This window comes from Gossypium hirsutum, chromosome D13 (genome assembly GCF_007990345.1).
Source record: "Gossypium hirsutum isolate 1008001.06 chromosome D13, Gossypium_hirsutum_v2.1, whole genome shotgun sequence".
Lineage (NCBI taxonomy): Eukaryota > Viridiplantae > Streptophyta > Magnoliopsida > Malvales > Malvaceae > Gossypium > Gossypium hirsutum.
The window spans coordinates 49830081-49845270 of NC_053449.1; the positions used below are offsets into that span (position 1 = coordinate 49830081).

General features: G+C 32.7%; 2 protein-coding genes across 2 annotated transcripts; one reads left to right on the forward strand and one right to left on the reverse strand.

The window, feature by feature from the left end:
• Window positions 1-383: 383 nt before the first annotated feature.
• Window positions 384-1989, forward strand: LOC107919729 (small ubiquitin-related modifier 1). The gene is made up of 3 exons (XM_016849114.2): window positions 384-765; window positions 1358-1507; window positions 1597-1989. The coding sequence occupies exons 1-3, from the start codon at window positions 685-687 to the stop codon at window positions 1660-1662; spliced, it is 297 nt and encodes a 98-aa protein (XP_016704603.1). The 5' UTR covers window positions 384-684; the 3' UTR covers window positions 1663-1989.
• Window positions 1990-2932: 943 nt separating this feature from the next.
• Window positions 2933-6099, reverse strand: LOC121225101 (GDP-L-galactose phosphorylase 2). Its single transcript, XM_041109036.1, has 7 exons — window positions 4987-6099; window positions 4792-4901; window positions 4611-4670; window positions 4241-4483; window positions 3965-4150; window positions 3602-3850; window positions 2933-3502 (listed from the first exon to the last, which is right to left on the reverse strand). The coding sequence occupies exons 1-7, from the start codon at window positions 5111-5113 to the stop codon at window positions 3149-3151; spliced, it is 1329 nt and encodes a 442-aa protein (XP_040964970.1). The 5' UTR covers window positions 5114-6099; the 3' UTR covers window positions 2933-3148.
• Between the last annotated feature and the right edge of the window lie 9091 nt (window positions 6100-15190).

Here is a 15190-nt window from a genome sequence, read left to right on the forward strand (position 1 = left end):
TGTTTTCAGTTTTTCTCTCCAAAATCAGCCTATTTCCTTAAATTTGAAGAAAACGGCCTGAATCCATAATTAACTTTTAAAATCAGTCTTTTTATCTAATTAACCACTCATACATCTATATTTAATTTTTTAAGTTCTTGCTACTGATTTCGTTCAGGATAGAGATTTAGCTATAAGAATTATTGAATTGTGTCGAAGACAACGGAGGTTAGTTATCCAATATGTCTCGAGAGAGGCCAATACAATTGCACATGCTCTTGCTGGATTGATGAAACAATTTCCTGTTGGTTTACATGCTTTTTAGGATATACTTTTAGTGTAGCGAATCAATTACGAAGAGAGAATTCTTTCTCTAGCTTAGGATACTACAATTAATATGTAATTGTTATTATTTTATAAAAAAAAAGTGTTTTTAAAATCAAGAACCTCAATCCAAACGACAACGTTGGTAAATAAGGAAGCAAAAGATTTCTAGTCCGTGGGATCCATCTCGACCTAAAATATTCCAAGTTCTAACCGTCCATTACTTTCTCTGATAACCACCAATATATAAACGAAATTCTCCTTCCAAAGCGATCGCGTGTTTCTCCAGCCAGGCCGAACAAAGAAATCGATCGCTAACTCGGAGCTCCGAACCTAACCCTAATCGGACCTTACACTATATCCAAGAAGTAGAAGAACAAGATGTCAGGCGTAACCAACCAAGAGGAAGACAAGAAACCCGCTGATCAAACGGCTCACATTAATCTTAAAGTGAAAGGCCAGGTTGGAAAATTTCCCAATTCCCCCCTATTGTTTTAATAGTTTTTTTTTTGTGGTTTGTGGGTTTTTAAATTTATAATGATTTTTTTATAATACAAGAAAGATCTTACTTTAGGGCTTTTTTTTTGCTAGATTTATAATGGTTTGGGGTCTATTGTTTACCTTAAATTAGAAAATTTATGAATTAATTCTTCAAAGTTATTTTCTTTAACTGCTATAGTATGCTCATTTCTTCGTTATAGTATACTTGAAGAAACTTTTATTGAAATGTTGAGAGTGAACGCTTGTATGATTGTCTTTCTATGATATTTTGTGTGTTTAGAATTAAACTCTTTTTTTATCATTTATAATAATGCCATCTCTATGTGCTGTTTTCGTGAATTCATGATTGTCTCTCACGGAGCACAGGCTGGTAATTCAAACAGTTTACTGCAAAGGGTTATGCTTGAAACCCCTTAATAAGAAAGACAACATTTTGGGAACATTGTTGTTACTGTACGGTTAGATTAGATTATGTTGCAGAGCATTGCTGGGTTGAAATAATGTTTTATGTTATGTTACTCAAAATGCTTATTCACATATTTGCTTGTTATAGGATGGGAATGAAGTGTTTTTTAGGATTAAGAGAAGTACTCAACTGAAGAAGCTGATGAATGCGTACTGTGATCGGCAATCAGTGGATTTCAACTCTATTGCTTTCCTGTTTGATGGCCGCCGTCTGCGAGTGGAGGAAACTCCAGATGAGGTTTCTCGCTCTCTCTCTCTCTCTATATATATATGTATACATTGTTTTATTTGTTGTTTCTTAGTTTTTATGTGTTTTTGTTGCTACAGTTGGAAATGGAAGAAGGGGATGAAATAGATGCAATGCTACATCAAACTGGTGGTGCTATGGCCTAAGTAGCTAGTTTTTAGGTTACGTAATGCAGTAGGATTTAAACGGTAGTACTTACGAAATCAGGATCTATTAAATATAACCTCTAAAACCTATGTTGGTTGGACTCTTCATTTTTCTAAAAAAATTCATGTTTGACTCGTTTAGTCGACATGGGTTTTATTCTCCTTAAAAAACAGATGGAGCATACCCGTGTTGGGCATCTGTTTATACCCGGCATTCATCTTGGAGTCCGAGTAACATAGCATAAACTATGTGGTGCTGTCTGTTATATGTTTGGTGACTGTTTGTGGATATTTTGAGTAGTATGCATATATGGGTGTTTATGGAAAGCTGTGCTGACAAAATTCTTTTATCTGTTTTTTCTTATTGCTTCACTAATCACCATTGCCGGGCATTTCCTTAAGCTTCTGATTACTAACATCAGAACTGGTATAGGGTGTTCGATGTCACATTGATAACAGGCTAATCAACCAGAAAAGGGTTATACTTCGCAACTTACACTTGGTTGGTATTATAATATATTTTATTTTGGATTCAATTGGTACTTGCATTGAATTTCATCACATACTTTATCTCTTTAGTATAGAATGTGATGACATTGAATCACGTGTCAAGTATTAATAAAACAAATAAAGATTTTTAAAAAATAAAAATTATTGTATTTTGAGAATGAAACTAGATAAATAATTATTTAGATTATATTTAGATTCTAATCATCAATTTGTTGAGATTCATTGAGGACGTGTTCTTTTTAGTAATTTTATACATTTTTAATTTTTAATTATGAGTTTTTATATCCATATTATTTTAAAATATATAAATATTTAGAAGTTTTTTAAAAATTATAAGGTTAGAATAAATGTGATATGAGTATGTCATATGTCGTATGGTATAGTATTAATTGTTAATGTCATATGTCATATTTTAATAATTTAAATTTAAGTACTAATTTGAATTTAAAAAAATCAGTTTGTGATTTTAATTTTTAATCAGAAGTAGAGTAGATTAGAAATGTTGAGTGGTGTGAAAAGATTTAATATTGATTTCGAGAAATAAATAAAGAAATAAATGATTGATGACCAAACAAATAAAAATGAAATATATGAAAAGAAAAGTAGGCCTTGCAACATATTTTAAAAGCTTTCCCAATATGTATGCAGTCAGTCTCCTGTCCACAAACTACTTGTCAATGTCAGATATCCATGTGCAAATATAATATTTCACTTTTGATTAAATTACTAAACATAGTGTACTCAATATTAAAATATGAGATAATAGCAAACATTAAATTGTATTTTTCATGATCCAAACAAGTAGTACATCATGAAGCCAATAAGCATATAGCAGTTTCAACAAAGTCGATAGCAACAGTGCAAACTGAGTTTGCTTATTTAGGCTACCAGTGCCAGCCATAATCCATAGAAATTCCAACTAAACTGATATTGTGGAAACAGTACCTGCAAGGTACAGGGTTCTATTAATGAAATGCTACTGCAGAACAAGGCATTGTTGTGTCCCAGCCACCATAGCATGGTGGGAAGTTTCGGTGATGCCATTCTCTTTTTCAATAGATTGAGCTTTGGTATCAGGCTCCTCAACATTTTCAATTGCATCTTTGCCACCGCCAATGGCTTCAAAGATAAGTGCATTCACTTCATCAAACCTCTCGTCAGAGAGAGATACCTCTGCAAGTAACCTCCAAGCATTTTCGTCGGACGCCTCATCATAGTCCTTCCTCCTTTTCAACACCATATGACCACTAATTTCCCACACAGCCGGGTTCACTTGGGTGTCCAAAAGCTCTACACTCACTTCCCCAAGAGCTTGTTTCTCAGCATAACACTGTTGGTTCAATTGACATTCCAAATTCAATTGTAAGCACTAACAGTTATGATGGACATGATCAAAATGGTGCTAACCATGCTGCTTCTACTTTGTTACCTGAGGAAGGAGGAAGATCCGCTGTCCACAATCAGAGATGAGGACATTGTATGCTATGTTGTTATCTTGAAGGCAAATGCACGCATCAGACACTGCGTCAGACAAGTCTTGAAGAGTGTTACCACCCTCAAAGACAACACCTCTGACCGGATACTTTAAAAGCTCTGAGATGATGACTCCATCATTCAGAGAGGTTATCTTCTTGGTAGGAGCTTTCTCAATGGGAAAGGCCACAGCCAAGTAGTAAGCCTGCAGCAATTGCAATAGTTAAAAACCACCTTCTCTTTTCAGATTGGACATAAACTATATCTATTTAACAGTTTAAAAAGTACATGAATAGTACCAAGTTGGGAGGTTAGATACCTGGAAGTGCAGGTGATTGATTGTAGCAAATGCACCCAAGCTGTTGTAACCCAATCTAAAGTACGGATTCCCAGCTTCAGCTGCCATATAGAGCGCAAGCAAAAAGCTCTCACGGTCGATCCTCTGAGGCAAGCATTCAAGAATTCGAGGGATCAACAGCACATGTCCGTATTCAATAGGACTAACCTGTCAAATTGTAACAATGTTTAACCATACAAGTCTAGCTTTCTTCATCAACCAGTTAGTTCAACAGTTTAAATAAGTACACTAACATACGTTTATGGCAACAACACTTGGGTGATTCTCAACATCAATGGGAGCATTTGGGAAGAACTGAACTTCGCCATCTTCACTTGCTTCAAACTGGAAGAGCACCTCTTCTTGTCCGACTTTGGTGAAGTTGAATTTGTTCCCATCGAAGGGCTGGAGAACCTTATCTACACGGAACTCAGTTGGCCTCTTCTTAAGGTGGCGGCCCTCGTTCAGCTGGGCAATAAAGCCATATTCACCAGGAACCACCTAAAGAACCATAAACAGAGAAATTTTAGAAGGTACCAACAACTCGATTAACCATAAAATCTATGGTTTTTCCAATTTCAGATAAACAAGTGAAGCAAGGGAATCGAAAAGGAGCCGAAAAGAAGACCTTGGTTTCACAGGCAGTGACATCATATCGAAAGAGCCCTCTTTGCATGCGATCCTCCCACTACCATAAAACCATAAAGTATTTTTTAACCTCTCTATTTGTAAACACAACAGTCGTTAATCATAAATTGATAACAATGGTCTTAAAGCTTATTCACCACAAGCTTAATGATAAAATTTACCTCCCCAAGAACGAGAGAATCAAGAAAAGCAACTGGAGGCTCTTTGTTTTCAGTTTCAAATGCATCTTTTTCACTCTCCTTCTTGAAAGCATATAAAGGAAGCTTTGCTCCTATAAACCAAAACCCAGTTCTTCAAATACATCTATCAAAATTTATCCAACAGAGCAAGGATCAAAAAGTAAATTTAACAGATACCTGGAATGCAACAGCTTCTAAGGCAATTCTTCCCACATCCACCGCTCCGGCGAGCAGTCTCTTCCGCCTCATCCTTTTGGTAATTCGAAACAACAGTAGGAACCCTCTTAATACTGAGCTGCATCATCCTTGCTACTACTTCTCTTCTTTATTTATCCAATAAGAGATCAAATAAAGGAAACCCCAAAAAACAACGAAAAACAAGCTTCTTCGATAGTAATATTTTACAGACTAATAAGCTAGCTAAAAATAGGGTACCCAAACTCTAAAAGACAATCCCACCACCAGCAAGGAAGAGGAGATCGGAAGGACTGCCGCCTTCGGAAGGCAAAGCTCCACGCCCGCCGTGCGGCGAAGGGTTGCTCTCAATCACACAACCCTTACGTCGTACAGCTCGGACATGAAAAAGAGACCGAGAAACTTTGTATATAGCCGTGATGTCCACAATGTGTAACCTTGGGTGTTACCCCCCGAAATTCAAATAACCCACCTTCAAACTACCTTAACCAAATATCCAACCTCTCTGAGTTCTATCACCAAACACCTAGTGGCCACCCAAAGATTCAACCTTTGCTCTTGATTTTTATTTTCAGCTGGTGTAGGAGATATATATACTAAATTGATAAAAGGGGAGTGAAGGAGAAGGTAGTGTGGTGTCTGTTTTCTCAAGGGATTGTGGCTATAGTTTGGGCGAAGTGGGTACTAGAGGAAGCTAGTGGCCCAGATACTTCCTTCAGGGTTAAACTTCTATGGGCTTCAGGACAAATTACTTGACAGAGCGATATGAAAAGGAAAGAAACAAAGAGGGTATTTCTCAGAGTTTTATTGGGTTTTTTCTTCTTCAAACCATACGAGGGAGCCTCGAAAGGGACAAGGCGGAGCCGGTGACGGTGAGTTTGGGGACCCCCGTCAGGCCGTATGGTTCAGCGCGCGCGCAAATGGGTCTCTGTCTGATCCACAGTAAACAACACCACCAACAATTTATACCAGTGGCGGAATTTAAATCCTTGCGCAATCAGGGTTTTCAGTTTTGTATAAAGAAACGAAAATGATTGAAATCCCAATTTCCTGGGAAATCTAGGGTTAATTAAAGTCTTAACCACAACACACGTTCCCTTAATTATAGACCAAATCATCATACTGTAAAAATAGTAATAATGAACTATAGGCTAAACTACCCATTCTCACTCTAAAATAACATCTCTATTATTTTCTACCCTCCAAAACTTTATTTTTTAATTTAGTCCCTCTAAATAAGATAATTATGCGAATTAGTTATTATCATTAAAATTTATGTTTTCTTTTAACAAATTGCTAATGCCCATCAAATAATTGACATGTGATATTTTTTTATTGAATTTCAACTAAAGTTTAGGAGAAAAAGTTTTGGACTAATTATAGGGACGTCCCTAAACTTTAGTCAAAAGTTAACAAAAAAATGTCATATGTCAGTCACTCAATGTGCTAATGTGCCAACCCAGCAATCCATTAAAAGAAAATGAAAATTTTGACGATAGTGATTAATACGCACAATTATCTTATTTAGAGTGACTAAATTGAAAAAAAAAACGTCGAAGTGATCAAAATAGAACAAACTTTATTTTAGAGTGACCATGGGTATAATTTACCCTAAACCATAAATTTAGTCACTAATGATTGATTAAAGTTACATCTTGGTCATTGATTGAATCTTAAGTCGGTTAGCGACATTATTATCAGTACAAAAATATGTGAGTTCAAGAGTGTTAAAACTTATTTATTCTTCTAATTATACAACATTGTATTAGATCTTTGATGTAACTAAAAAAAATCAATCTTCAAAACTTTAAAAAACTACTTACTTCACTTGGTCTACTATATAATCATTAACCTTGCAAATTTATTATGCTATGATCACCCTTAAATTGTGTACTAGTCCCTATAAATTTTCTTGATAGTGTATGGAGATTTTTTAAAGTGTTTCTTTAATTTGATTGATTAATATTATAGAATACTTGGTACATTGGTAATATAAAGATTTTTATATGTTCACTAATAATATTTTTTTATTTTATAAGTAATTTTGATTTTTATTATACAACAAGATTGAATGGGTCGAAATTTATATAATAATGGATAATAAACTGGAATGTCCTTTCAAAGGACCCATTGTCTCCAGCAAAGCAAGCATACAAAATAGGAACTTTCGTCTCCAACTCAACGACATAAATGGCAATGGATATAATAAAATAAGTGATGGCCACGCCTCCAACCACAATCTATATCTTTTTCTTTGCTGCACTACTACTTTTTTAATAGCTTTATTGCACCTGAAATATACGTATTTTTTTTATTTATAAGATAATGAAAAATATAAATAATTTCAAATCATATTTTAAGTAACCGTAAAATATTTAAAAAATAAATTTACACAATGTTTAAAAGATTAACACGTCGTAGAACTATAATTTTTATGATTTTTTTTATAAAAATGATCCTAAATTTTGAATAATTACAAAAATATTTATTTATTTTAGGTTAAACTACCAAAATAGTCACTTTTGGTTGGCTCAGGTTACATTTTAGTCACTTATATTTAAAATGTTACGTTTTAGTCACTTATGTTATCACGTTGTAACATTTTAGTCACTGAGCCGTTAGTTTCTATTAACGGTGTAACAATAAACTTATGTGACACGTTAAATCATCATTTCAAACAAAAATTCTAGGTTAATTTATACAATCAGTCCTCATATTTTTTCGTTTGGAGCAATTTAATTTTTTTCTTTTATGTTTTATTAACTTTCTTTCTTTTCCATTCTCTTATGCTTCTCCCTTTGTTTTCCTCCCTTCTCCATTTCTTTCAACATAGTTTTTCTATATTTTATTTTTTGAACAATTTAATTTTTTTGAGTGAGGCGAGCTTGTAGACTAGTTACAAATGGAAAGCATAGAAAAACTATGTTAAAAGAAATGAAGAAGGGAGGAAAATAGAGGGAGAAGCATAAGAGAATGGGAAAAAAAGTTAGAAGAACATAAAAGAAAAATTTTAAATTGTTGAAAATGAAAAAATATAGGAACCAATTGTAGAATTTAACCTAAAATTTTCGTTTGAAATGATGATTTAACGTGCCACATTAACTTACCGTTACACCATTGTTGACAATTAACGACTCAGTGACTAAAACGTAACATTTCAAACATAAGTGACTAAAATGTAACCTGAGTCAAACAAAAGTGGTTATTTTGGTAGTTTACCCTTTATTTTATTATGTATGTAAATGACTTAAAATGAACACTAAAAGTAGGTGGTGCCAAAGAGATTCACGCCACCAACATGCCATGTCAGTTATAGAATTAAAAAATCAATTTTTTGGTGGAATCATAGTGAATGGTGTTACTTGTATATATACTAGGAAAATATTGGTATCTCTCAATAATTGGGGGGCTAAAAATAAATAATGGTGGTGAAACTATAGAGAATGATGCCATCACTTTATTTTGTTAGGGTTATTTTTTTGTGTTATTTATTTTAGTTTTTTGTAATTTAAAAATAAAAATAATTATTTTATTTAATGGAGCCATAGAGAATGACACTACTAATGTAATATGTCATACCTTTTTTTTAAAATATTCTTTTTTAAAATTAAAAATTAAAAATGATATTTTATTTGGTGGAGCCATTCTCTTTGGTGTGATCAAATAACTACACATAACCCTAATGGCAAATCACTCTAAGTTAAAGAAATTTTTTTAGTTATATGATGTTAGAGGATGAATGGGAGAGAGATGATGAGTGTTTTTTTTAGTTTATGTTTTTGTGTTTCTGTTTATTTAATAAATATATAAAGATTATTGCATCCATTACGAAAGAATGTTATAACTTTTATAATCAATGCCAAGACTTAGAAAAAAACTTCAATATTCTTATTTCGTTTTCACAAAACTTACTCATTGGTACCCCATTGGCTTTATACATTTAGATGTTTAGACTGTTGCTTTAAAAACTTCTCAAATTTAATTTTTACTTAAATTTGCGTCTTTTTATTTTAGCCAATATATTCCATTTCTTTTTTTTTTGACAATTTATTTAAGTTCCTCATTTTCTTTCATTATTCATAACACTCTAGAATAACGTATTTTTATGTATTAATTATGTATTTATTCTGAGTATGATCTTGCTAATTTGAGCTATTTATGATCTTTTATCTCATAGGGACTAAATTTGAGGCAAAAGCAAAATTAAGGGCCAAAAGCGTGAATTTAGAGATAAAATGGGCCAATGTGCAACACAAGGAAAAGTCGGTGCCAAAAGTGTAAGCATGGAGGACACAAGGGTTGAAATGCAAAAGGAAGAGATTTTATTCTATTAAACTCTATTTTAATTATATTAGGATAATTAATATTGAGATAATTATTAAGGATTATTTTTAGGATTTTATTTTATTTATCTTTATTTATCTTCAATTAAATTTATTTATCTTTTAGGAATTTAAGTAGGATTAGACTATCTCCCCTAGCACTATAAATAGGGGGTGAAGTGACTCAAAAGAGATCCATCTTTTTTGATAAACACTCTCTCCCCAAAAGTCTAGGCTTTTGTTCTTCTCATATTTTCTTTCAATAAAATCTCCATTTTTATTTTATTTATTTTCTTTTCCACCACAACCATGAGCCACTAAACCCATCTAGTCGAAAGTTGTCAATATTTCCCAAAAAGGTTTCATGAGGCTTAGAGTCCGTACTTAGCATCCTCACTGAGTATTCATAGTTTCTTCGCACTACAGGGCTGATGCTTTCGTCCATGTCCCTTAAGAAGTAAGCTTTTCAACGTATGCAAAGGTGGCCGCTTTGTATGTTTTGGAAAGGTTGCACAGTCGGTTCGTTAGCTTACTGCGTCAGAGGTTAGCGAGCCCAAGAGATAAAATGGCGTGGGATTCGCCATTGAGAAGCGTTGATCTAGCATAAGACGATCCCACAGAAGCGATTGTTGGCTAGAGTCAAGTTCCACCAAATCGTAAGTCTAAATCCTTGGAGCTGGTGGTCGTAGGCGTCCTCTTCCACTATAACTAGCTTATTCAGTTTGAAAAGGATCATCTAAAAGCCGAGGATTGAACCTAAGGCGGAACGAGGCAACTGGAGGCTGAAATCTCCTATATGAATTTTCTTTCTCTTAACTCTATTTTTAATTTCTCGAATTTTCGATTCAATATTCTTAACTCTGTTTTTATTTTATTTTTCGTTTCCATATCTAAACCTTTAATTCTGTTATTTTCTTATTTTTTTCCAGGAACGCAGGTTTTCTTGGGCAAGATTCTGCTTGTGATATTTATAGCAATAAACCTTAATCAAATTCATACTAGTGTTTCCGGCTTAGTGGGCGTTTATTATTCTTAGCTTTCAATCAAATGATTTTCTCCGCTATTCTTGTACCACAAACTGCTTTGAGTGTGGACTCGAACCAATTGAATCATAACACAGAACTAGAAAAAGTTTTATTTTCCTTTTTGGGGGTGAAAATGAAATTCTTTCTTCTTTAATAAAAACTGGTAGAATTGTTATTCTGAAAGAATATATTTAATAGTTGAGAATAAATTCTCTATATTTTTTGGCAGAGTAACAATCCCTCAAAGTAACTTCCTACTTAGAGTAGGAGTGGGGTGAACGACACACCCTAATATTTCTACTGGGGTTGCCACCCCCTTCATGTTATATGAAGGGTTTTGGGCCTCTTTCACATCGAGTCCAATTACGAGTACTTCCTAGGTTTTTTGACCCAGTACTCTGTAATGTGATCCAACCTGATTCAATTTTTCTATTTCCCAAAATAAACTTTAACATTCTATATTAGACAATTTCCTCATCCCTATTTTATCCCCAGTAAAATTTTGATGATTTTACCCCTGGTAAATTTTTTTTGACGATTTTACCCCTAATAAAATTTCGAGAAAATATGTTCAATATTTCATAACTTAACATGTCCACTGTGACTGAATGATTTATTTTCATTTTCTGGCTTCAAAACAGCTCAAAAACATAAACTCATTCTTTCGATCATTTTTAAGTAATCCATATAGAATTGCAAATGGATCATTTCCATTTCCATTTCCATTTTTGGAAACCTACATTCATTTCCAAACGATTTCTTTTTTTTTTATTTCGAAAAAACCATAATCATTCCTGAATATTTTTCATTTCTCTTTCCTATTCATTCTGTTCATTTCTATTCAAACTCACAATTCATTTCTTGTTTTTACGAGCTAGTGGAGGGACCAATTATACATATGTAATTAGGGCTCAAATAATTTATAATTAATTTTTAGCTTTTCACCTATTAATTATAAGCTCATTTAGTCACAAAGTCATTCCACTATAGTATCGTGATTGAGCTCTCCCAAATGACATACCATTACGAAAGCAACTATTTATGCTTGTCCAATGACCTTGTCATAAGTGTGTTACCCTTATAGGATATCCTTAATCTCTTTGAGATAAAATCCATTTTCCTAATATGATCATATTTTATCTTATGGTAACCATTACATCTTCCTTTATGAAAAGCCAATTACTATCGAATAGTAATTAAGTCATTCATCACAAAGACGAAGACCCATGGCCATGTTTCCTTTTCATCAACCACGTAATGCCAATAAGATGATATCATTTACCCATGTCTCGGGCTATGAATTCCACTGTTTTGAATGACGCTACATACTATTAAAGTCATACACCCAACATACCAACTTTCGGTTCTTTATCTATTTAAACTCAGACTTTTACTTATATCAAAACGTACAAGTCATGCATACATAGTCCGTTATCCACCCAGGGTTTAGGTATGCCACAATATGAACGTCACAAGTGAATAAATCTAATAACGGATTTAGAATCTATTCCACTTGGGTCCTGTTCGATGTACTGTTAGTCTAGTCAGTCACATCTATGTCTCTATCTTCTAGGAGTCATTTGCTCCGATGCTTAAGATAAGTCATCTCTCCAATTGGACATAATAGAAGACATATTAGCCTTTTAATCAATTTTCTCATTTCCGATTAGACTAAAGACATGTTTAAGTTTGTCTACTAATGCAAGCTGTCTTTTCATATTACGATATGACCACGTAATACCACTTAGTATTAGTTAAACATTAGACAACTAATAAGTAACATTTTCTTCCATTTTAGTTTGCATGTGTAACACCTCTAACCCAAATCCGTCGCTGGAACAGAGTTATAGAGCATTACCGGAGTTTACAAATCAAACGATTAGAAATGTCAAACATTTCATATCATGTCAATATTCATATCAAAACTAATCAAAATCATGCATATTGTCCCTATACGAGCCCTCAAGGCCCAAAATATGCATTAGAAACAAGTCGGGACTAAATCAGAAACTAAGAGAATTTTTTAGAAAACATTAAAAATTTTCAACACTGTAAAGGTCACACGGTCGTGTGACTTACACAGCCAAGAGACACGCCCGTGTCTCAGGCTATGTGGGCATTCGAAGTAGGGACATACGGCCGCATCCCAACCCGTGTCTGTGCCCGTGTAACTCACTGACTTGGGCTACATGGCCAAGCCACATGCCTATGTGTTAAGCCGTGTACCCTTCGAAGTAACCTCACACGCCCGTGTGCCAAGCCGTGTGCTAGGCCGTGTAACAGCCTAACTTGTAACCCTTTAAAAGCTACAGGGGACACAACTGCCCGTGTGGACCAAAATAGGCCGTTTTACAAACTATATTTCTCACCCAATTTGGCGTAAACCTCCACCCAACATTATGCATATAAGCAAACCATAATAAGATACCAAAACCATGCATTTTCTAGCCTTATACAAATGGTATGATCACATACAACCAATATGCCCTTAGGCATCTCAAATGTCAATTTATAAACATGACTAACCATGCGTTCAATATAACCAATTGATCAACTAACATATATGCATATTTGCACCAAAACTGTAACACATTAACCTATACGCGTCACCGGATTAGGGTTACAAGTCATTTCAAAACGTACTAGAATTTTAAACAATCATTTCAACTCTTTAACACCAAAATAAAATAAAAACAAAAATATAAAAGTTTGTTTTTATAACATGGCAGAAAATAATTATTTTATTATCAATACATCATGAGCCAAGTACTAAGGTTACTAATAAGCATTTAAAATCACAACCAAATTCAAATATCTTAGGCATGATTAACCAACCTTATTTCAAAATTATATAAGGTTAACATGAGCTTATTCGATCATCACTTATGAATTAATTGGCTCCTTAACAAATTTGTATAATGATATGACTAAATCTATTTTACTTAAGTAATATAATCAAATATGCTATTTAACCAAGTCATGATTTAAAAACTTTAATAGTTCATATAATTAAAACACAAACATATAATAGCCGAATTGAATGACTACTTAAAGGGGCCGAATATACATCTAAATATATATATGATATAAACCTTCTATTACCAACTAAATTTCTTAATTAGTGACTTAATAATTTCTAACTCATTGGTAATCAAACTAAGGTTATTTAAAAAAAAAAAAACAAGTTCAACATGCACATAATCAATTATTCATGCCATTATCGAATGTATATAATTAACTATTTCATTATAATTATTTTAATCACAAACTTTAAACTAAACATATCTTTTTACCTATATACCAAAACCAACATATATACCATATAAAAAAAATATTCACACTATACAAATAATGCACACTTAAAGCAACTAATCCATGCATCCACATTCAATTTAATATAATCATAATTACTTATACTCAATATTTAGCTTATCTCACAACCAAGACTAATCATAACCCAATACATATATCACTTATACATATGTGCCAATTACTTGATCTAATAATACTCAACTTATTATTTGTTATAATACATTTATCAAGCATACTTACATCATATGTTTTACTGCCGAAACTCATAAACAAGGCATCGCCGAATGCATCTATATATTACCTTATAAGTACTGTCCATTTACAATTAAATGATGTTTAAAATATACTTAAGCCATAATTCAACAAAAACCAAACATAGACAAGAAAATTAAGCCATTTTATATATATAGATCATTCAATTCATACCATGTTATTATAAGCCATTAAACAAATATCAAATTTATAATTATCGGAAATCTCATTATTCTAACAAACATATACACATACTATCATTTAAAAACCAACTCCCAATAATTCACAAATTTTACCATGAATTTATCTCAATTTTCAATTTAGCCTCTAATTGATAAATTCATCAAAAATTCCTTTACAAAAGTTGTTTATCTAACAACAACCATTCATTTTCTAACATCAAACTTCAAAAATCATATATATTCATCAATGGGAAAACCCTAACAGTTTAACAATTTCACAAATTAGTCCCCGGAATAGCTAGATTAAGCTACAACGATCCAAAAAACATAGAAATCATTAAAAACGGGACAAAAATGCATACCTAATTGGACAAAATAAGCTTACCGAACCTAGGTCTCCAAAAATGGTTTTCTTCTTTGAACATTCGGTGGAAGAAAGGAAAAATAAAGATGAATGCTTTATTTTGTTTTATTATTTTTAACATACAATTAGTAATTTCCAAAATTAACCTTAATAATTAATCCAAATTTCAAAATTGCCAAGCCAACATTTTCCACTATCTCATTTATGGTCTAATTACCATATAAGGACTTCCACTTTAAAATTCTATAGCTACTTAATACCTTTAGCCTATAGAACCCCACTTTTACACTTTACGCGATTTAGTCCCTTTTTTTTATCAAATTAAACATGTAAACGGTAAAATTTATTAACGAAATTTTTATACGGTAATAGAATCATGCTGAAGACCATAAAATAATAATAAAATAAATTTTTCGACTTTAGATTTGTGGTCTCAAAACTACTGTTCCGATTTTACTGAAAACGGGTTGTTACAACGTGCAAAAACCATTTAAGGACAATAATACAAAGTATATTAATGTAATTCATGAATAGTTTTATTAACCAATCTATTTAAAAAATTACAAGTGTACTTAGACAAAAATATTATACTTAGGGTAGATTCAACATCCAATTCGTCCAAAACATCTAATAATATAAGGAGATTCATAATATATATACCTAACTTTCTTTGAATACCCATTTTGTACATTTTGGTGGAACAACTTAAACATACATCACACATTCAAA